At 44.5% G+C, this 23557-nt stretch overlaps 1 protein-coding gene across 2 annotated transcripts; it reads right to left on the minus strand.

Annotated features, from left to right (window-relative positions):
• Positions 1 to 7081: 7081 nt before the first annotated feature.
• LOC146686293 (SLIT and NTRK-like protein 3) lies at positions 7082 to 21429 on the minus strand. 2 transcript variants are annotated; one of them, XM_085441286.1, is made up of 7 exons: positions 20809 to 21429; positions 17730 to 18010; positions 17289 to 17540; positions 16936 to 17051; positions 15752 to 16675; positions 14340 to 14559; positions 7082 to 8983 (listed from the first exon to the last, which is right to left on the minus strand). In XM_085441286.1, exons 2-7 carry the CDS (start codon positions 17943 to 17945, stop codon positions 7859 to 7861), a joined length of 2853 nt encoding a protein of 950 aa, XP_085297412.1. In that variant the 5' UTR covers positions 17946 to 18010; positions 20809 to 21429; the 3' UTR covers positions 7082 to 7858. The 2 variants fall into 2 exon arrangements, with proteins under 2 accessions (XP_085297412.1, XP_085297410.1); XM_085441284.1 differs by having other exon boundaries at positions 20679 to 21429.
• Positions 21430 to 23557: the final 2128 nt, after the last annotated feature.

Below are 23557 nucleotides of genomic sequence, written 5' to 3' on the forward strand. Positions count from 1 at the left end.
TTTTTTGTAAAGAGCCTTAAAAATTGTCTGCCTCGGTTACATTTTGAAGACTAACTGTTCAAAGTATGAAGGATGTGCGCATGCTGTAATGCTATCCAGCACAAGAGCAACACCAACACTTGAATTGCAAAAGGGATTAACTGCAAGTTTGAGTTATGCACAGGTTTAACATTTAAGCGTAACTCTTAAACATTAAATGCTTGCATTAATTATTAAAGTGTTAAAATTTCAATGACAGCATATATAATGCATAAGAATGACCGTGTTCATCTCACACACATACGCATACAAATAAAAGAGAAAATTTGTTATGAATATTTTCTTTTTTTTCCTCGTCTTTTTTCCCGACAATCTTTTTAACCTTGCATTTTTTAGTCAAATTCTGTTTACTACATCAAATCAAGGTTAACTCATGAGTTTTTAATGATCTATTAAAATTCTCTATCACTTTCTTGCTTTGATCATTTCATAGTGAGTTTAATCAACAAGGTATTATCACCTGCAGAGCCGGGTGATAATTCTGTAAGTTCTTCACAACTACCAGCTCCTTTCACATTACTCGGGAGTCATTTGATCCATTGTTAATATAAAAATATTGACTTGCGTGGCTTCAAAGATTTGTTTTTCTCCGTGATGGTTTGCTAACTAATGCTTGGTGAGAGCGTCATAACTCTCACAGATGTCAATATTGGCCACTGATTCACTTGTTACTACATTATGATGGATAGGTGGATGAAACAGCAGCAGTCTAAACAATGTCCTTATTGCATCATCAGTCTACCTGGTGTGTGTGTGTCTGTCTGTGTTTGCATATCAAAGATTGAGACAAAAGCAGTGTTTGATATTAAAGTATTGCATTTGGGACATCACAACATCCCTCTCTAACTGTATTTCCTGTCAGTCTCTCTGTTGTAATCCCATTTAAAAAAAACTGGACTTGAGCTTAAATGAATTAAGGTAAGTTTGGTTTCCAGTGAAATTTAAGGCACCAAAAATGTTATAACCTTTACTAAAAGTAATATTATGGCATTTTCCACCATTCATCGGCATAAATTGCAACACTATTGATTTCTTTATGCATTTATGTGCACAGTAATAGTAATTGTTTATTCTCAAGTTTATTCTCGAGAGCTTAAGTTGTTTTCTCACCCACACTGCAGTCCTGAACTTTTGCAGACATGTACTGGCAGAGCTGAACGTAAGAGCTAAATGTCCAAACCGAGTGTCATAATGGTGAAGAAAGGTGATTTATGTGACTTTGAATGCGGCATGGTTCTTAGTACCAGATGAGATGGTCTGAATATTTCAAAAGCCGTTAATCTACTGGGATTTTCCCACACGGCCATCTCTAGGGTTTACACAGAATGGTCCAAAAAAGAGAAAATATCCAGGGGAGCGGCAGTTCTCTTGGTAAAAATACAGTGCTGATGCCAGAGGTCAGAAGAGAATTGCCATAGAGCTTCAAGCTGATAGGAAAGCAACAGTGACTCAAATAACCCACTCCTTACAACAAAGTATACAGAAGATCAGGAAACTAAAGCTACAATTCGCAGCAACACTTGAGAATAGAAGATTAGAAAAATATCGCACGCCTGGTCTGTTGAGTCTTGATTTCTTGCAACATTTAGTAGGGTCAGAATGTGCCATAAAAACATGAAAGCTTGGATCCATCCAGCCTGATAGAAACCATTTAGGATGGTTGTAATGGCGTAATATGGTTCTTAGCACCAGAGTGACTTAGTATCAACTGAACATCATTTACTTTTTTAGTATATTGTGGCATGTCACGAATGCAGATCAAACTGGTTTCTTGAACATGACAAGTACCCAAATAGTCCCCAGATCTCAATGCAGGAACACATCTGAAAAGGGAGATTTGTATCATGGATGTGCAGCCAACAAATCCACAGCAACTACATGATGCTGACATGTGAAAATAGACCAAAATCTCTGAGGAATGATTCCAGCAAGCTGTTAAATCTATGTAAGAAGAGGGTGTGCCCCAATACTAGCAAGATGCACCTAATGAATTGGTCAGTGAGCGCAGCATGTGACCATGGAAGCCACACCTACATGCTGTTCAAAACTTCTGTTTGCGAAGGGCAGCCAGTGAGAGAAAACCAAACTGAAATTAAAGGTGGCCTTAAAAGGAGTAGAGCTAAACCAGCTTGTTTCAAACAGAGGATGAACCGATGTGCACCAACAGCTCAGTATAAGATAAATAAGGATTATTCTGAACAGCGAATCAAACAAATCTATTTTAGTAGAGTCCAGTATTGAAATTATAGAGGTACAATTAAAGGGTAGATCCCCTTTAACAGTCTATAACTTCATTTTCTAGAATGAAGTTGGATAATGTCCAATTAAGCCCATGTGGGAATAGCACAGCTAACTATCTTGAGAGCAGGCAGGTGAGTGGGTATCATGTGTCCTGCCTGCTAAAAGCTCTGCCCAAGTAAAGTCATTGTTGAAACCATCAGAGAGTGCAGGCTTGACTCAAAAATCTTCGGTGTGCTACATGTGATAAACGGCGACTCCGGACAATATCCCCAGTCTGATTCTCCCAACACTGTTGGGGGTTCATGTGTGAAAACAGCTTTGAAGGCATCATTCCCCGAGGATTTTTCTGTAACCGATCGGGAGATCAAAGTGTGCGAACTTTATGTTGTGGCTGGTTGGATTTAGTTGTTTGATGCCATAACTGCAGTGATGAAAAAGTAAAGCCACGGTCCAGAACTCCCCTCTGTGCACAGGACCCATAAATCACTGTTACGGCCCTGCACACATACACATAAACACAATCGCACTCCCAGTTTCAGAGCCTCACTTGGAGGGAGAGAAGACATTCTGGGTTATCTCTATGAACGGGTGCCTTCCCCTGGCTCCCACTCCACTCGCCTTCCCCGCCAGATAAACATGTTGTTCCAAACACTGGTTCAACACACGGCGACGAGCAGAGATTAAGACCGACTTAAGTTTATCATAAATGAAGTGCAAAGTCGACAGTTGTGTGGCCCACTGCCTCTCAAAACTAAAAACCACCAGCTGGGGTATTTAGGAAGCGTTGGGAGCTGTGCAGTAGCAGCCACCAGGCATTCCAGTGTTGAGGTAGGCTCTAATCCTCTGCTCCTGGCTCGCTTCTGACTACGAAGGAAACAGCAGGGAGACACGTTCACAAATCAGAATTTATGGTGGCGTCAACACTGTTTCAGAGAGAGACAGTGATCCTCAGGCTTTGTAGTTTTTCTCCAAGTCTCAATCCAGCGAATAATTGGTATGTAGTCAATTTTTAAAAATGGAAAATTGGATTTAAAAAATCAATAATGCCAATCTCCAAGTGAAAATCAGACTTCAAAATGCCATTTCGAGCATAATTACGTTTCTGTTCGCGTTCTATTAGTGGCAGCGTTCTCAGGGAGTTGCTAGGAACCCGAGGCAAGCGGTGTCTTCTTCCAGCAGGAAACTCAAAACCTTGTGGTTGCATGGGGACTTAAAATCCGGGTGCAAATCTGTTCAATGATACCAACTTCCCTTAAAATAGCTTTTCTGTGAAGATCACCCATATTCTCCTTCTTCTGTCTGTTCTTCATCTCTCGCACACAAAAACCTTAAAACTGACAAGACGCAGACCCTGCACGCACACACAAACTCTTCAAGACAAGGCCCTGTAAAGCCTGCGTGATGTTTTCAACGTCAACCGGGCCGGTCCCTGCCATCTTAGTGTCTCCATACCAGCTTAGCGCAACAGCAGAATGACACAGTAACAGACACATATCAGCTTACTATAATAACACCTAGCCACCACGCCGAGTAATCCGCCATTTTCCTTCACAGGCCTGTAAATAAGTATTGTCATTTTACACTAGAAGACTCAAAAATCTTCATCTTTTAACTGTTTGGCAGACTTGTAATTGAGCTCCAGGTCTTTGCAGAGATCACGTGGGTGGCGTCGCGTGCCAAGGAGCAGACACAAAGCAGAGGCAGCCAGAAATGTGTGCCCCCGTAATGGACAGATACATTATCTGAGTCTGTTTCGCACATCTACTCTAAGTTCCTCTTTCTTCTCACTGCCCTGCTGCCTACAGTAACTCTCCTCTTGCAAGCAAATGACAAGTCCTCCAGCAGCCTTAAGCCTGGAAACACCCGCTTGCTGATCTTTCTCGCCTTCTTTTCATCTTCCCTCATCTGCCCTTAAATCTCTCTGTCTTCTTTAGTCCATCTTTCCCTCCCTACCTTCTCATCATCCCCTTTCTTCCAGCATCCTCCTTACTCTCCCTTCACTGTCCCCCCCTTCTCTCTCTCTCTCTCCCCCTTGCACCCTCTCTCTATGTCTCTCGCACTCTTTGTAGGTATTTCCCTTGCTGATGTTGTCCATTGAGAGCCGGTGATTGTCTGTGGGTGAGAGCAGAGGAGAAGAGCGGAGCCGATTACTGCAATGCAGAGCAACCAAACAACATCACAGCGCTGCAGCAGACGCTGTGTTTGTATATGTGCTTGTATGTACAGTTTATGTGCATATATAAATGGACTTTGTTTACTCGTGCTTACTTGTATTTGTATGTAGAAAGTGTGCACACATTTGCAGCGCTGATATATTGATGTAAATGTTTATGAGTGTGTGCGTGGCGCGCGTGTGTTTGCGAGCGATGACCAGCTCAACCACAACTATTTGTCATGGCCAAACACCAAAGCTTGTGCAGCTATGCACCATGACTTTTAAATAGATCTCTTTTCAAACCATGCCTAACTGTGCATTTTTAATACTCCGCATGTTTATGCAGAGAAGAATATGTTTTCATGCTTTCGCACATACACACACTCTCACTCAGAAGGATCCGCCTATCGCAGCTCAGGCTAAATCTATTATGCAAAATGACAGTGTTTTAATCAGGCTAATTGTCCAGCTCCGCGCCACGTCTCTGCCATCTCTACTTAACCGATGCCACAGCCGCACTGTTTTTTTTTTGTGTATTTTTTAAGGAATAAATGACACGGTGGTGGTGGAAGAGCGAGAGGCAATCTAAGCCACAGAGGCCCGCAGGCGTTTGAAGTCTAAAGACTCTTTCATCCTCGACTCTGGGAAATGAATGATTTTTTTCACACAGTGACAGGACAGCTCTGACAGGACCCAAACACATGAACCATGGCAAAGCTGTCAGATAGTCAAACACACATACACAGACACATACACATACACGAGCATACAGGGAAACGCAAGAGCCAAACACACACACGTCGACACGCTCACACCCACACAAACACACACTCTCTGAAACGGGTCCAGAGCAGAGAGGGCTGCAAAAATTAGACATGCTCATGGTCGAGGAAGTGAGAAGGAAGCATTAAAAGTGAGGGAAAGCGAGCGAACAGGACGGAGAGAATGATGCTATAATTAGTCGTTTGTTGCTCTAACTGGCATTTAGTTTTAACTGGGCTTCTTTGTCTGTAGACACAATGGGGCTGATGTGGCATGAGTGAACTACACAGCTTAGAGGATTAAGGCTGGACTGAGGCTGTGCCGCTGCACTCACCCTCCCCGTCATGCACATGCCAACAGACGAGCCGCACAAACGCCCGGCTTCACACACTTTCTTAAACACACACACACCTACAAACAAAGGCACACCCCTCTGAATGCACAAAGTCGCGACTGTGCGCACACGCACACACAAACGCACCCACAGGGGGATTATCTGTGCAACAGAGTTCTGAACACTGAGAGTGAGGAGGCGTCTGAAGAACTGCACTCATCACCGAAGGATGGAAAGAGCACAGCAGAAAGAAACAAAACACACACACACACACACTTGAATGTGAGCTACCTGTGTGTTGAGCAGCATATTGAACAGCACCTCTCCGTGTCCGTCCTGCGAGGCTGAGCTGACAGCCAGAGCAATGAGAAGGAAGGGGAAATAGAGGAGAGAAGAAAGAACAAAAGGAAAAGGTGAGGAGGAGAGCAGAGGAATAAAGAGCAGAGGAAAAGGGGAGAAAGGAGCAAATCAGATGGAAAGATGAAAGCAGAAGAGAGAGGGAAGATCATTATGAAAGAAACACTAGCAATTCACGACCTTGGCCACAGGGCCCCCAGTTATGTCCTTATTTCACCCAATGGACTTGTATTTATTTTATACCGTTAATGTGGTAGATTTCACACTATTAGATTCTATCTCCACCCTTTAGTGTGTGAGGAACCCTGCAGGCAGCCAGCTTTGCTCAACTCTCATCTGATCTCCGCAACACGCTGCATGGACAAGCTTAGAGGCTTAGCATACCTCAAGCCGTCTCTTTCATACACTATTAAAGCAACAGGGAGAGTGAGTGTGCATTTATGGGGGTCAGGGCAAGTGTATGTATGTGTGAAGCGGTTACACAGTAGTTTTTTTTATGTAGCACCCTTTATTGTATTTCGTGGGTCGGCGGTAAGAAGGCTGAACCAGATGCAGAACCATCCTATACATTAATATAACATGATCCCTTACAGGAGAGCTTCAACACGCGAAAACTAAGAATAAATATATTCACAACTGCCTCTACTATTGGTAAGAGATGAAAGCATAAAAAGGTACCTCTGTAAAAGATAATAATCGATAGTTGATAGAAGTGTCTGTCTCTTTTGTTTTTTTTAGACAAAAAATGCCTTTTTTACATCCTGGTTTTTTTTTTTTTTTTGTCCATTGATCTTTTTTTGCCATTCAATTTTCCTCTGAGAAATACTTAAAAATCAATACAATAACCTCTGTGCCTGTGTCCGATGAAAATGAAAATGTGCAGCAGAGGTCCTCCTGGCCCCATTAAGTCTGGCTGATTAAGAAATCCAAGATGCATCCATTGCCTTAATGTCCTTCTGTAATTTCCTTTGTTTTTGTCTTTCAGTCAAACAAACCAAAGAAAAAAAAAATCTGTATCTTTTTTTTTTTTCTCCATAAAACCAGAACCTTTTTATAATTTCACACAGCAAACGACTATTCCTGGATATGTCCATCATCGTAGCCCTGTAAAAAAAATTCAACCGGTTAAGCAAATTAAGTTAACTGGATGAGATGATGAAAATGAACAGAACTGCATACAAACAACTCCAATATTGACTGGGTATATTATTATTTTTGGCTGATCCAGGGGAATGCAATTACTCGGCGGGTTTTTGATTAGTCTCAGTCGTCCATCAGCGTCCCATCCATTGGTAGTCAAACCTCTTTGTTTAGATAAATAGATCTGTATTCATAGAAAAATAAGCATTGACCACACTGCTGGCTGTTCATTGCTAAGGCACTTGGCTGTTTTCAGTTACTTCTCTTCTTCTTGCTTTTCTCTGTCTGGTCTCCATCCTAACGTGTCCACCCAGCTCGCTCTAAACTTCGAGGCTGTCACAGTTCACGACTCTGTGTTTGATGATGCTTTGAAGAGCTGGTGTGTTTCACCTCCACGCAGATCTTTTGAGAGCAATATTATGAGCATCAACGCCCACTACCACCACCACCATGCCGTCTCCCGCTAATTGTGGCGCCGAGTAGAAAAGCCGAGCCTCAGTACTTTAAAAAGAAAAAGAAAAGGATACTGTAGTAGCTGCAGCTGAAGTTTTGCCTCCAGGCAGAGATCTGTGATCAGCTACTCCTTGCCAAAAAACCAACCTATATGCCAGTAGTGGGGAAAATACAAAAAGTGACCTCAGCTCGTTATCCAGGAATAAACATAGCGTGTAGTGTAGTCCCGCTCCCCCACAGGCTCCTCTCAAAGCCAACCTCTGTACAGAAGTCATTGTTACTGAATGATTCACCACCAGAGAGAGAGATGATGAAGAGACAAGAGAAGATGGGTAGCAGGAAGAGGAGGATGAGGAGGGGGAGAAAGAGGAGGCCCGTTAAAACTGGTAAGAGCGGTCTAACACCTCCATGTAGTCTGGTGTGGTCCTCAGTCTGGCTCTCTGCTCTCCAGCTCCCTGTTCGCTCTGACTGCTACCACCTGGAGTGGAGCTCGTGGTGGTGGTGACCACGAGCGTTTGGTCGGGTCTCGTGTCCTGTTTGGAGTCTTGGGGGTGAGGGTAGCGGGGCGGGGGCCTCACATACCTATCTGGCAAATCTCTGAACTCAGGAGTTGGGAGTCTGAAGAGACAGTCCACCAGCTCCACTTTAGGAGTGGGGCCCTGGCTGTCGATTACTGTGGGGCACAGGATGCCGTTCCCGTGGAGGCCAGCGAGTGGTCCCATGGCTCCTGTAACAGTGTTGATGGGTGACGAGGACACCTCCAGAGCCCACTCCCTCTCCTTCTCTGCTGCAGAGCAGTAACCCTCCTCGCACTCTTTCGAAGCTGCAAACGTCTGTTGCTGCTGCGGCCGCTGTTTCACCGCTGCGTCCTGCTCATCTTTGTAGATGGGGTTGCTACACATGTGCGATGCCGCCGCAGGGTTAGGGCCTTTGGCGGCGGCCTCTGGGGGCAGAATGGTGTCGTAGACGTGGTTGTGCTCAGGCGGAGGTAGAGGCGGCGTCTCCGGGAGGCCGTGGTGATGATGATGGTGGTGCGTCTGCTCGGTGAAGATCCCGCACTCCATCTGGATGCCGGCCAAATCCACCTCTCCCTGGCGGCGGAACGGCAGCTTGTCTCTCCTCCTCAGGGCGTAGGCGATTAGTGCTGCAGCCGCAAAGAAAGCAGAGACAAACAACACAAGCAGGCTGAGCACTAAGACCGACAGAGGGATTGAATTCTTCTCCGGAAGGGGATCGACGCCTGAGCTGGGGTAGTCAACCGACACGCCTCTGTCTGCAGCCGTGGAGGTGGCCGTCTGCTCCTCCTGGTCCTGGTCCTCTTGAGGCTCCAGCTCAGGGCATAGCAGCTCCATGGAGAGGGATCGCAGGTCTACACCTTTGGTCTTATCCGGGGAATGGCACACTACCTCTCCCATCACAACCACAGCGCTGAGCCCCTCCAGCCAACGCTTCAGTGGAGCAGCTTCACAGTTGCACTCCCATGGGTTCTGCTGCAGGTCCACCTGGAGAAATACATTAAAAATACAGTGTGTTGTCATTGTGTAGTTATAGTGTAATTACTGGTCTGCCGTGCAGTAGATAATTTCCCTGACTTTGTGCTGAAGAATGGGCCGATGGCTCCGACTCCTATTTAGATGACAACCAGAAAAATGATATCTCTAACCCTTTCCAAGTAATAAGGTTTGGAAAATGAGTTTTTCAGAATTGATATAATGGCTCTCCACACTGACCAGTAGCTCCAAATTATTTTTAAAATATGCATGTGATGAATGCACAGATTATGTAAATACTCTCATTATAGGGTCATCAAAACACTAAAGTGCTTGCATTTACCAGATGATGGTGCCCAGGCTGGATATATCCTCAATATTCAACTCTTCCCAGCAGCGAGGGCTCTCATAGAAAAAAGTTTTGAATAGACACCGCTCAGAGTTTCTATATTAGTGCTTGTTCATAAAACTCACCGGCAGCTTTTCTGTGACGAGCGTGCAAGAGTATCACAGCACTTTGTTTTTAACAGGATGTGATGCAACTCTCCCCTGTGCTATAATCCAATAGGTATGCGTGCAAATCCATTTTCTCATTGCCAGCTATTGATTGTGTGCCTTAAAACAAACTCAAATATTCACTTTGCTGCGCTCTGAAAAGCTTAAAGCAGATTATGCACGAAGGGAATCACTTACATCACGTTGTATTGTCTACAGAACTCATCTGTTCCATATCTTTAGCAATGACATTGGCAATGAAAGCTGATATTCTCTCTGTCACACTTCCAAGGAGCTCGCACAAATGTTGTCATGCTAATTCGGTTAGGCTATCTCCCTGGCTTGCAGGAATAGATGGATGCGTTCCGAGATGATTCAGCATTGCTGTTGTGGGAGCCATGATACAGCTACCTCCTCATGCCTCACACTGAACAACCGGATGCTCCTTCACTTTATTGAAGTTAGCCCACTGTGGGCTTTTTGTGTGGCTTTCCACTGAAAAGCATCCACCGCATTACTGTGACGCATCTAGCCTCTAACGCAGCGCGAATGAGCAAAGTGACATTTTAAAGAAACACTGCATGACCAAAGTGTCAGTTTGTTTTTGCTGTTTCATAACTTTCATAATGACAGTCTTACATCTGGTGGAAATTCTTGAAGCATTTTATTGTTTTCTTTCACGCAAATCCCAAAGGCTTTATCCCCTTCTCTTTTCAAAGCATCTGTCCAACACATCCAACACTGTTTACAATTTATACGCCTGGTCACCTAGTGTGCGATTTGCTGTCAACTTGTCAATCACAGCTTGTGTTGTGACAGGAAATTATAGACCCTCAGTTAGCCCGGCAGGTGCGGGGAAAATATGAGCGCATGATACCATTATGCACGTTCTGTGAACACAAAGGCTTGGAGTAAGTCACGTACACTAAATTGACAATAAAAAGTGGCACACTAACCAAACCAGCATTCGTTGCTTTAATCCAGCCTGCGATGATATATTGGAAACCCTCTTTTGTCAGAAAATATATTCAGCCTGACTTAAATAAAAGACTGAAATGGCCCTGCTTTAACCGCAGAAGAGCATATTTGCTCTTGTGGGTTTTTATCATTATGACAGAGAGCAAAGATCAGGCAATAATCATCCAAACTTTATTTGAGAGCTACAAAAGAATTCACATCAGGGGAGAAATTCAGAACGTTCTTAGTGAGCTGTGTGCCTTCTAATTGATCACTTTGCCCAAACATCCTGTCAGTCATTAGAATTGCTCCAGTTAGTTCACAGAAATAGAGTCAATACAAGCAGGTTTTGGAAGTTCTGGCGCAGGGATTCTGCTGTAGTCTCTGGTGACGAGACGCCCCTGAGCTTCAGCTTGCCAAGCCTTCTCCATACTGATGAATGGGTTTCATTGTCTTTTGAATAACACACACACAGAGCGGACACGAAAAGACTGAAGAAGAACCTGCAGCATATGCAAAATTGTGTTTATTTTGAAAAACGTGTACATTTAAAATCTGTCTTTACGGCTACAGTGGTAGAGTGTGAGATGCTATGCACAGAAAGCCAAAGAATTATGTCAAAGCACTAACGTATCGATGCTCTCCACTTACACTTCTATATTTCATCAGATTGTGGTATTGAGTGCACTCACACAGATTTTGATTTTATTCTATTTTTTGAAGTGTTGTAATTTATTTTTCATGGTGTGCTCGTGCTCCCTTCATAGACTTCTACCTCAGATAGCGATTTCCTATATTTTCCCGAGCGACTTCAACAACCCCTCAAGAAGGGGCATGAACTTTCTCTATCCAGCTGTTTGTGTTTCATGTAGCTGGAGAGAGAGCGGTAGTAATAGCACAGAGCAAAGAGCAAGAGTTTCTGGTCCACTGAGGCTGGTGTCGGTGAAGAAATTGGCATCTCTGCCTCCGTGTGATTGCTGAACATCAGCGCAACATGGCGAGCCTGGAAAGAAGCCCTTGATCTTTTATCCGGAGGGAAAATAAACACTGTCTTTTAATATCAGCTGTATGAGATATCTTGATTTTGAAATGTGCCGCAAACTGTTATTATGGGGACATGAGGGTCTGAGGAAAAAATAAAATAAAATGAGAAAGAGCACCCAGCGATGGAAGCGGTTCTATCAGCTCTTCCAAACAGACTGTAGACCCTAGAAGAAGAATTTGCTTGTCACAGCTGCTAAAGATAGTTATGGCCATTTATTATATCTCCATATGTGAACACATTATGGACAAAAATCCCAGTTTCAAGTGCACAGTCACAGCTTCTGTGTTTAAAAAGAATTATAATGGAATTCAGTTTGTTTCTTTTGAAAACTCTTTGACAAAGAACTTAACTTTTTACTACATTAAGTCATTTTAATAGCTCTTTGGTAACACTGCCTATGTGTTTAGCTACCTACACATAATTTAATTTGAGTGGCTATTAACACGACATTACTCTTATCAATCCCACCTTTGTTCTATAAGAAATTTCACCTCACAGCGCACCTGCATGAGTTGGCATTTAATGCTAAATCAGAGTACTTAGCCAGTCAATGAGACCAAAGACGTCTTTTGTGCTGAAACAGAAAACACATCTTTTCAGAGCACCGTTTAAAATGATTACAGATGCTTTCACTTTTATTTAAAAAAAGAAAAAAAAATGCCTTTCATGTGCAATTTCAGTTGAAATGCTGGCTTGTATTGCAAGAAAATATAACTTGTTTTCACCTTCATAAACATTCTGACTGCTTGTTATTGTGTTGAGAAGATTCCATATTTACATCTGCAGAAGAAAAAACCCTCTAAATATGAAGCTACAGCTAGAAGAGGCCTGGAAGCAGCTAGCATAGCTCTGTCCAGATAAGCAAATCCACCTACCACCACCTCTAAATCTCTCTAACACTTCACATCTTGTTTCTGTAATCCACACAGAACCAAAGTGTAAAAGCAACAAATGGCCATTTTACAGCTGTTATCGCCGGACAGAGACAGACTTGCTGTTTGTGTTTATATAAGTGAAACATGGCCATGGGCAAGTTTCTTCATTACGGCTGGCAATGACAGGGAAGCGCTGCTCTGCTGCACAATACGTCCTTTGCATTTACTGAGAAAGACATATGTATTTCTGAACTGTACATATATTATTTCTGGCATCCTCTCAGATACTGAGTCACCTAACTCGAGTTTCTTTTAAGGTTCATCTGCTGTTGAGCTGCTATTCGTTTTCTAGTTAAGAAATCATAAACACCAGAGTGATTTGAATTTTTCTCCCTGGTGTCACGCTAATATTGTTTTTTTGTTTTTTTTAATTACACTGACATCAGCAGGGTATTTTCATATCAGTGTATATAAGTGGGTGTAACTGTATAATCCTGCTCTTGATGGTGACAATGACTCTAAGCTATACATGCTGCTGTTTTATGATTAACAAAATGGACTGCTTTTTACTGCAGCTGCGAGCTAAACCCCGTTTCCATCTGCGTTACCCTTTGATTTTTTTTTTTTCTGTGCAAACTCTGGCTCCAAAAGCACACGCCAGCGCCCAGAAATCCCTCATCCCGAGCTTCAAACAGGCCAGCAGTAAGTCAACAGGTGATATCATTGTCACATTATTTTACGTGGTCTATGGGCAGCCTTAATGTGGCTTTGTCAGAGTAATAACAACCCTGGTAAATGAATGGATTCAATTACTGTGGCACAGATTTGAGGGACTACAATGGTCGTACCACTGAGCTTTATGAATACAGCCCACTGTGTGCTTCCATTTGGTCAATGCTTTAATGCTCTTGGACATCAGAGGTGTATAACAGTGCAAAAGAAAAACCCATAATACACTTTTACATGGCTCCTCCAGCTCCGTGAACTACTGTCGTCCCTTCCTCGAGCAAAGATTTAGAAACAGCCTCTGAACTGCCAGTCTCACCCACACTACCTAGGATCAGGAATTTTGCATGGAGCAAAGAAAAATGGAAATTCACAATGACATTCGGGCTAATCTACACCCACCTTACCTCATTCTACTCGGGCTGTCTAAGAAAAGCCTGGTACACTAAATTTGCTGAAGTGAGAGGAAGCAGGATAATTAAAAAAAAAAATGTAACACCTCGCTTTCTGTCCTTATTGGTGCGCTGTGTATAGCAACCAGTCACATAAAGCTGCAGTCAAATGTGCGAGGTAAGCTCTCACAAAAAGCTGGATTTACCACATAACAGCAGTTTATACAGTCTATTTACTGAAAGGTACTTTAATTACAAGCATTCACAAAAACTTGAGAGGTTCAGCTTTCTCCAGTTTAGCTCCTGATTTATTAAGACCACTTATGCAAATCAAGTCAATTGCAATTTTCCAATTAGAATACCTGAGGCGCAACCATAGTCCCACAAGCCACAGCAGAGCCTGCAAAACAACAGACGCTACAGATGACAGAGAAAACTGCAGCTGTGCCAGAGGCCAGGAGACCAGGGGCTGCCAGAAGTTTTTAAACGTGGCCATGGCTTGATCCAAGATTTCAGGTTGTTTTGTTTATTTCATCAAGCTGTGATAATATAATGTGTCTTGGCAATCTATTAGTTCTTTTAATCTCATCGGCTGACATTTGAAATAAATACGCTCTGTATAATTATGCACATTTTTGTGTAGCAAATCAACAGGGGTGATCCAATTCAATAATCTCTATTTTTCCACCCGGCAACTGTCAGTCAGCAAAATACATGTTATTTGGCCTAAATTAGCTGAAAGCCTCATGCCAGGTATCTGACTCATTTGCACACACAGAGGTTAGCAGACCAGAATTGTGTTCTCAAGCATCCACCTGCATCCACACCGCCACAGCCATTCAGTAAATACGGTTAGTAATGTAGTAATTTACACTAACCTGTACCAGTCCGGTGAGGTGTTCAAGCACGCCCTCCATCGGAAGCTGTAGCAGGTGATTGTTTCGAAGGTTTAGGCGGGCTAGATTGACTCTGGAGAATACACCAAGAGGGAGACTCCGCAGCAGGTTGGCATTAAGGAACAATAACTGGAGGGATGGCATGGAGTCGAAAGTGCCGGGATCGACTTCACGGATCTCATTGTACTCAAAATAAAGGTACCTATAGACAGGAGAGAAGATGGCAGTGTCACAGACTTTACAAGCAAAGAGACTATCGGTATGTTGTATCTAAGCTGTATCTCGTCATTTCGTGACGCACTAAGGTCATTTTCCTTTCTGCATAAATTAGTCATTCCTTTTGATGCCTTTTCATACATTTAACTTCCAAGTATGTCCCGCTTCCGTGCATGGCAAACACATCAATGAATATTCATGTCACAAAGTCACACCAGAAATTGGATTTCATCTTCTCATCCCCTGTTCGCAGCCATAAACTGATCACTATCAAATAAAATTGTGTAATTTTGCACTGATGACTACTAACACTGGCCTTTGCGTATCAGATTATCTTGTTAGATCAAATTAAAAGGACTCTTTTTTTTTTTAAAATAACAGAAATATGTGCAGAGTACAGCTGGAGAATTCTCTGTGCATGCTAGTCATCCAGTAGTGCAATTGCTAGAATAAGTGATGGATCTGGTTTAAATGACTTGTACAGCTCCCTCACCATTAAGTCGCTAACAAAGGCTAACAAGAGGTTAAGAGGTAGACATTTTGAAAAGTCCAGAGAGGATTTTTATTATTGATTAATAGTCAAATAAATGGCTATGGAGATTTTTTTTCCTGAACCCTGTCTTTAAATATAAAATAGTGGAGCTGAAAGCCAAAAGGCTAAAAGAGGTCTTTGCAGTCTGCTCTGCTGTCTTCCTCACTGTTTAATGACTGACTTTGGATATAGGTTATTAACCAAGGAACTGTCTTATTCTGATGATGACATAAATATGCATCACTCTGACAGTGTGCTTTTATTTTAAGCTTTTCTTATTCTTCAAAAAAGAATCCTGGCAAAAAATCCAAATGTCTCACCGCCTTATCGACACCTGTGTATGCAAATACAACAAAAACCCATTAATTTTCACGTTGTCACTCACACCCAAACTGAAGCATGGCATCAGGCAGCGTGACTAACAAATGACACTTCTGGAAGAGACTGGGCACCTTCCATTTCAATCAAACTCCGGCATAATGGTAATCAAAATGTTCTGCTCTGTGCCGTTCCAGTATTACAGTGAAATTAATTTCCACATACTTATAAACAAATCTCTAAATACCTAAGCTGATGAGGTTTTAATTAATATGTATGTCTGAAGTGAATAGAAGTAAATGGTGTGACTGATCCAAAAGGTTCTTACCTTAGATTCTGCAATCCTAGAAACATGTGGGGGCTCAGCCTCTCCAGATTGTTTCCGTTCAGGTAGAGGCTCCTCAGGCTCGTCAGGCTGGAAAAAGCGCCCTCCTGAAGGTACGAGATGCGGTTGTTCCCCAGGTGAAGCATGTCGAGGCTGGAGAAGTTCCAGAAGTCTGTGCGGTAGATCCTCTGTATTAAATTTCCACTCAGGTAGAGCTTGCGGCCGTTGAGAGGCCGAGGTGTGAGCTGGGACACATTGAGGAAGCCATTCTCTTTGCAGTTGACGGTGAGACCCAGGTCAGTTATGTGCAGGTTGCAAGTGCAGCCCAGGGGACAGATGATGGGAATAGGGGGCCGTGTTTGGTAACCAGCCACCGGGGGATTCTGGTTGGGCATCAGACTGCGTGGCGTGGGGGATGTTCTGGAGGGTCGAGGCCTTTTAGTCGGCCTTGGGTGCCTCTCCCTGTCTTTACGCTCTGCAGAGGAAGAGGATGACGAAGTGGAGGAAGTATGTGTGTTCTGGCGGGAGCCGTGCACCATAGAGGAGGGCTTAGTTGGTCTGACTCGCCCAGGTTGGTGTTTAGAGTTAGGGGGCAAATGCTGGGGTTGTGATCCTGCTGATGGACCACTCCCCACTGCTTGCAGCTCTTTATCTGGCAGGTCGGCACACAGTTCTTTGCGGGGGATTTCCCTCAGGTCTTTACCGTGAAGGTGGAAGGGATACTCGCATGTAACATCCCCAACTACCGCCGTGTAGGGAATCTGACCCAGCCACTGCTGTAACTGCACTGCCTCGCAGCCGCAGTTCCAGGGATTCTCCTCCAGCTGTATCTCCATCAGGGAGCGGCCAACGTACTCCAGGGTCCCAGCATATGCCAGGCTCTTCAGACGGTTTCCCCGCAGGTCCAGATGAGTCAGAGACACGGATCTGGTACAGGAGGAGGAGGGATATAGTTTGCTAGTTCACATGAAAGGACACTGTTATAGTAAAATAAAATTCACACATTCCATCACAGAGGAGCCAGCATTTTATCTGATGATTAATCCATCTCTGATGATATGAAATAGTATGCCACAGGAACATTAATTCAGCAGTACAGCGTGACTAATTGTGTCAGACACTGATATTTCTACAGATCAGTCCTGGCATAATTTAAAAGCTCTGCAGTAAAATAATCAGAATCCAACCTGAACAGATGAGGAGGCAAGTTAGGGATGAGGTTGTCATTCAGGATGAGAACACGAAGCTTGTAGAGGAACCTCAGAGCACCGCTATCAATTCGTTTGATCACGTTGTAGTCGGCCTGCAGGTAAGAAAGAAAAGATGTGACGAATGAGTAATTGCTCGAATTGGAAAGTAAACTCAACTGAGAGCTCTCCGTTTGCAAAAATGCACAGAGATTTTGAGGAGATCCTTTCACACAGGCCACCTGCTAGCCATTGATTATTTCTGTCACAGCTATCTATAGTAATCCTGGACAAATTTGTCAATAATTAAGTCAATTGTGGATAATCAACACGGATTAACTCTTTGGGACTACCTGGAGGTATTCCAGAGCCTCTAAGCCGGCGAAGGTGTCATTTCTGAAAACCTCCAGCTTGTTCTCGTGGAGGTACAGACGTCTCAGTTTGGCGAGCCCGTGGAATGCTCCCACTCGGATGTCCTGGAGAGCATTGTTGCCAAGGTTTATCGACACTGCGTTGCCAAGGTGCTGAAACCCGTTGCTATAGAGACGCCTTAGAGAGTTCCTCTGGAGGTTGAGTTTGAAAGGGCGGACCCATGACTGTGACACCTGAATGATTAATTAGAGGTCTGATTAGTTATCTTATTAATTACATAAATTTAGCAGTTAGAAACAGCCCTAAGCCACATTAGAGGCAGGATATTAGACTGGGAGATATATTAGATAATAAGATAAGTGACAGCGCAGTAAAGTGCAGCTCCACATGCGTGGCCAGACAAATGATGAAGAAAGCCATACCTGGCTGGCATTTGTGAAGCCCCGCCCATCGCAGTGCACGTGTAGCACACCTTCTTTGACCTCGCACGTGCACGGCTCGAAGCACGGCTCGTCCACTTCTTCCTCGGAGTTGTCCACGAGAGGGGTGTGTGTGGAGGTGGGGGTAGGGGTGGGGGTGTGCGACGCCTGGGAGAGACGCGCACACCCCAGGGCCACCGCCAGAGTGACCCACTGCATCCTCCTGCTTCTCCCTCTCAGCTCAACAGCCTGCGGCTACAGCCCGGCATCAGGCCTTCACCGCACTGCACGGTGAGGCAAACGCACACACAATCGCACAAACGCATTGTTAACAGAGGGCAAACAGCCAGGGAGGCAGCAGCAAAAGTCAGTTCAGGATGAATCAGATGGATGATACATCAGAGGCATACTAAAGCAGTCAGAAAATAAATGTTAAATCACACAGAGTGTAGTGTCATGGGGACGGAACAGCATTATAGTGGAATGAAGCTGTACAGGAAGGCCACAGTATGATATGATAGCCGTCAACCATGTATGCATGTGCTTGTATTCATAACAGGAAAACAAGGCTTAGAGGGTTTACAAAACCAGGACAAATTGATTTCAACACAAAACAACAGGCTGAAGAAGCTCTCAGCTGCTACAATGTCTCTTTTGAATTAAAAATTCAAATGTTGACATTGAAAATGCAAAACAAAGGCACGCACGTGGGCTAGTTCACCTGTGAATCACGTTTTATCCTTTTTCCGAGTGGCTTTCTGAGTGCTGGGGTAGGGGGTGGGCAAAGCTTGTGATGAATGTATTCATCTGTGTTTTCAAATGCCGGGTGAAGCCGAAATGTCACGCATGTGTTATTTTAATGTATGCAATATGAATATGGGTGAATGCAAATCAGACTCAAAACGCTTCTGTCTAATGAACTGCTCCATTTAATAAGATGAATGGCAATCAAGAGAACAGAAGGATGAGGCACAAAATACCCCATATTATCAATCAGAAAAATACGTTGGGTTATCAACAGCCATCGAGTCCTGTCATAATCATTATTGTGATAATGACAGTGGAGTGAAAAGCTTTGCTGCAAAATCAAAACTCTTCAAAAAAATTTTCAAAAGGTGGGGGTGGTGTGAATCAGTGCGACGACAGGCAGGGACGTGAACTGACGGCGATAGCGATGATGGTCGTGACGATGATGAGAGCGGCACGGTAATAACAAGAGAATGAGTTGCAGAACTCCTGGCACAACAACAAAGACAAGAAAAGCGAAAAACAGCTGAGATTGTGAGTGCTGCACGGGGATATTTCCTCTCGAGTCTTAATGAGATCTAAATTGGATAAAGCATCTCGATCTGCTCATACAGTGTTGAACACTGCCATGCGAAATGCAATAATGATCATGATGGTATGGTAGCTGTAATCATACAGCAATAATCTAGCATCAGCGAGTTAGACAAGGAGGCAGGAGTGAAAACATCACCGCCCGGGAGAGGAAGAGCAATCACGGAGATGATTATGACGGGGAAAAGATGAAGGGAGAGGTAGAAATGAGAAGAGGAGGAGGAGGAGGAGGAGGAAAAATGGGAACAAGGGGAAGGGAAGGAGTAAAGGAGAGGCAGACATATAAAGGAGGAGTAATGTGCAGAGAGTAGGTACAAAAGAAGAGGAAATGGGTGAGGTGGGAGAGAAGAGTGGGATTGCATAAGCAGCAAGAAGTCAGTCAAGGCTGCCACTCAGGATGAGAGCTCACAGTGAAACAGCTGAAATCTGATATTGATTACATCAAAGCCCTCCTCTTGCCCTGTACACAATGTACGCCCGCCTCACAGAGAAACTGTGCTGGAGCCAAGTTTCATGCGTGTGTGTTGCACACAATGTGAGAAAGGTCAAACCATATCCAAAAAGTAGGCTTTTATAGCCTGCCAAGTACAGAAACAGGTAGCTAGACACGTGTAGATGAGTGTGAGCTTTCATAACAAACCAGTGTAATGCTGCAATACTTGTTGGAAAACCTCACGATTTTAAAGGAAGAAAGCATAAGGAGAAGTGAAAAACAGTCATCAGTGTATGAAAGTGTTCAGAGCATCTGTGCTTCACAGGAGAAAACAGGCTTACATGCTCAACAGTTTTGGACAAATTGGAAAACAATACAAAATACTGCCCATTCAGAGTCCCACTGGGTCTTCAGTCTAGATATGTATTGTTTATTATTGGACCGTGGCCCCCCTGTATAGAGGAGATCAATACAGAGTCCAGATAGACCACTGGGATCCATCCTGTTAGGAGTCTGCTTTAGTGGATGGGCATCTCTACCTAATGAGAAGAAACACAGTCAAGCCTCTTTCTCCAATCAGCCGAGTGGACTAGTCAGCAGTCGGCATAGCTCTGCATCATTATGGTAACAAGAAACGAAAGGACTTAAGCACTGACTGGTGGCAGCCCAGAACTCTGCCTGTGCTTCTGCGTGCGTCTGTCTCTGTCCTTCTGTCTTCATGTCCATCTGAAAACCGTCCTGACACAGGTGTGGCTTCCCTCCCTGTCTTTCTTTAGTCTCTCTGAGTTTTTTTTTTTCTTCTCACTCTCCCCTCTCCTCCAGACCTGCACACTGACGCAAGCGAACCAGAGATGACAGTCACTGCTTATTCTTCACCATATTATTCATGTCACATAATTCCAGTCTCTATCTCTCTGTCCTCTCTGTCCGTCAGAATACACACTCACCAAGCTTCACACCGGCTTTTACATGGGCCCCTGCTCTCAGCACAGATCTGCACTATCAGGCAAGCAGCAGCATCACTGATCAAATGTATGGGGATATGAGCCTGGATAGCTCACAGCCTTTCAAGAAAATCAATTAGCCCCTAACATTACGCACACAAATTGTAATAGTTAGAATAATTAAGGCATGACCAATTAAACAGCCTAGTCATTAACAGAACCTATTAAGACATTTACCAGGCTATGTATGAAAATCCTTGGCAGAGCAACGCAATCCAATTGCATTCCTCATTGTCTGTCTCTCCTCACCAGCCTCTCTGATCCACACAGCGACGCTTAGCAGAGCAGGGATGCGGGTAATACTCACTCAGTCCGCCGCCAAAGAATTAGAGAACGACCGAGAAAACACTTTAGAGGCTGACTGTCGACATGTCGTTCACATTCAGCCGCACTCTTCTCCCTCTCTCTCTCGCTCCCTCTCTCCTCTCCTGTAGCGGCTGAGGCGGATGGGGAGGGAGGGGGGACCAGAGCGGGTGGGGGGGGAGAGACGTGATAAGACTGCAATGAGGTGGAGGATAAAAACCGGGAGAGAGAGAGAGCTAGAGAGAGAGAGGAAAAGAGGGAAAAAAACGATTGGCTTTAGGATGCAGGTCCGCTTCTCCACAGTGCAGCCCGTGGGAGCTGCGGCACTGGTCTGCTGAACAGACGTGCAATGCGCGGAGTTGTAACCTGGGCGTAATAATGGAGAATCCTCTCCTCATCTCAAAGACAACTAGGTAATTCATAGAAGGGAGGGGAAAAGAGGGGGGCAGGCGCCGGAATTAATCATGCAATAAGGCGGCTGCCCTGCTAGTTTTTATATGAGGCCAAAGCGCGCAGGGTGGGTTCCTCCTCACCAGAGGAGCCAGTTCAGTTCCTCATCATAAACAGATTACAGGAGACACAACAGAGTCACAGACAATGGGCCCCATAAACTTTCTCCTCACGTTGCCCGGTTACGCATCCCGGTAACAAAAAAAAAAAAAAAATACCCCGACTGTTCAGCTATACCGACAATAATTTATAATCTCATTAGTTTATTCATCTCTCCTCTCTTGCCCTTAAGCACCGACGGATTTCGTGAAACCGGTGTGTGTTACCATGGCGACTCGTGCCAGCTGGCTTTCGTCGTGCGCGCGCGCGCGCTCGAGGACGCACACACGCGCACACAAACACGGTACCGGTCGGGAAAACTGTGGTGACTTCTATGAGGGGGGCCGCAGCGGAGATTACAGCGAGACCCAGAAGTTTGTGCGCGGCCTACATCAAAACACCTGTCCTGCCAAACGGGGGTGGTGGGCGCAACAGATGCCGCCCAGATCGAGAGCAATGAAGCCCCCCTACCAACGCTGAATTGAGCTCCCCACATCAGCTAATCACAGCCTGCTAGGTGGCTGATGCTCCATCGATACTTTCTCTAAGTGGCGGCTATGGAGCCCCCGTGAAGCCCGGCGTCTCCAGCGGACCAAGGGGAGGGTCTCAATAAAACACCCCATGGTGCCATGGTTTTGAAAACACGCATTCAAAAGCGTTCAACTATCAGTCAGCCGGTTTCATGGCTATAGGAAAAGATTTAATAACAACATGTCTTCCACATTACTGAGCTGAAAGTTCAATTTTCAGTTCAATTTCACATTGATTTCAGCGTGCATTAAGGTGAATAACCTTGAGGAAATGGAGAGGTGCATTTCTCCCTTAGTGCTCTCTTTCCTCTCTCTCTCTCTTTCTCTCTCTCCTTACAGGAGTAAAGATTGGGGGGGGTGTCCTCTGGAGATTCCTATCAGAAACAGTAAGACGGTTCCAGTAATATCAGGGAGATGTAGATGATGGTTATAGATTTCAGGGCTCTCAGGTGCATTAGTCTGTATTACAGCTTCCCCACAAGGCTACTTAACGCTCACTCGCAATGGAAACAGGCTGGCTAATGCGGGGCATGTATGCCCAGCCACATGAACACATGCATTCGTGGGGATTGCTTACTGAGGCATGCACACATTTAATTCGCCTAGACCATGCAGGGATGCTTGTGTTTATAAATAAGCTTCAATCACGCATGGGGTTTTTGTCCTGAGATATTACTGTAATCTCTGTGACAGGGGTAATGTGATGCCAGACCTGGGGTTATTACTGTCCACCTCAGGGCAGAATGCTGCCCGTGATGGAGAATTTGGGAGAAAAACACTCTTTTCTCACAGAGGTGTTGTTGTTGAACCGTGGAGGCTCCCTAAATTAAGAAAACAAACGGAGAGGAACTGAGTGAAGATGGTTATCAGGCACCATCAGATACCTGTGTGTCTGTTCTCTGGGGGCAGGAGCCGCTCTGAGCACATAAAGTACTTTTTTAGAGTGTTGACGGGGCCTCTAAAGTAGGGGATCTATTTATACTGGCCTAGTGCTGTCTATGGAGCTGTCCAGTGTTGAAATGGATGGGGAGTCATGCTGTTTCATTTGAGCCACTTCTCCTTTCTTCCTCCTCCGCTTGCTCCTTCTCCAAAGGCTTTCCCTTCCTCTCATGTGAATTATTTTCTGTCAGAGCATACTTTTCCTTATTCCTTATTTAATACACATCTTTTCTTCCTTCCTTTCCTTCTCTCTCCCCTTCTTTCCTCGTTACTCTCTTACTTTGATTCTCCTGTGGGCTCTTGTCAATTCAGTCTGGTTTACTTGCTTTGATTTCTTCCTCCTTTGTTTTCCTCTCCCTGCTCACTCCATCTTTCTTTCCACCGAGGACACATCACACAAAGTGGTCATCCCAGTTTTTGCAGCTCTTTCCAATTATGCCTTCGCTCACGCGATCTCCGGCGGGACTGGCTTCCGTGCGTGAGGGCACACAAACTCAAGACTTAAGAACGAGCACCAACAAGAATAAGGACGCAGATTATTCCTTGGTCGAAAGAGCTCCTTAAAGCTACATCTTGCTCACATAGCGTTGAGTCGTCCCCAAACACGTGTTTGAGTTTCACTGGGGCCTGCACTGCCCCCTAGTCTCTGCTTACTCAATGCGATGAGGCAATCAGAGATGCAGGCAGAAGTATCATGCACTCTGTGGCAGGATGTGGAAAGCAAGTGAAAGAGAA

The sequence above is a fragment of the Copadichromis virginalis genome, linkage group LG19, assembly GCF_057382275.1.
Source record: "Copadichromis virginalis isolate Kocher_CV1m ecotype Utaka linkage group LG19, C_Virginalis_male_GT1.1, whole genome shotgun sequence".
Lineage (NCBI taxonomy): Eukaryota > Metazoa > Chordata > Actinopteri > Cichliformes > Cichlidae > Copadichromis > Copadichromis virginalis.

Excerpts from the sequence above, each read along its gene's own strand:
- LOC146686293 (XM_085441286.1), bottom strand. The coding sequence starts at position 17,945 with ATGCAGTGGGTCACTCTGGCGGTGGCCCTGGGGTGTGCGCGTCTCTCC. Across the intron at positions 17,541-17,729 it reads GCTTCACAAATGCCAGCCAG|GTGTCACAGTCATGGGTCCG; the intron begins GTATGGCTTTCT and ends TTAATCATTCAG. Across the intron at positions 8,984-14,339 it reads ACCTCACCGGACTGGTACAG|GTGGACCTGCAGCAGAACCC; the intron begins GTTAGTGTAAAT and ends GTATTTCTCCAG.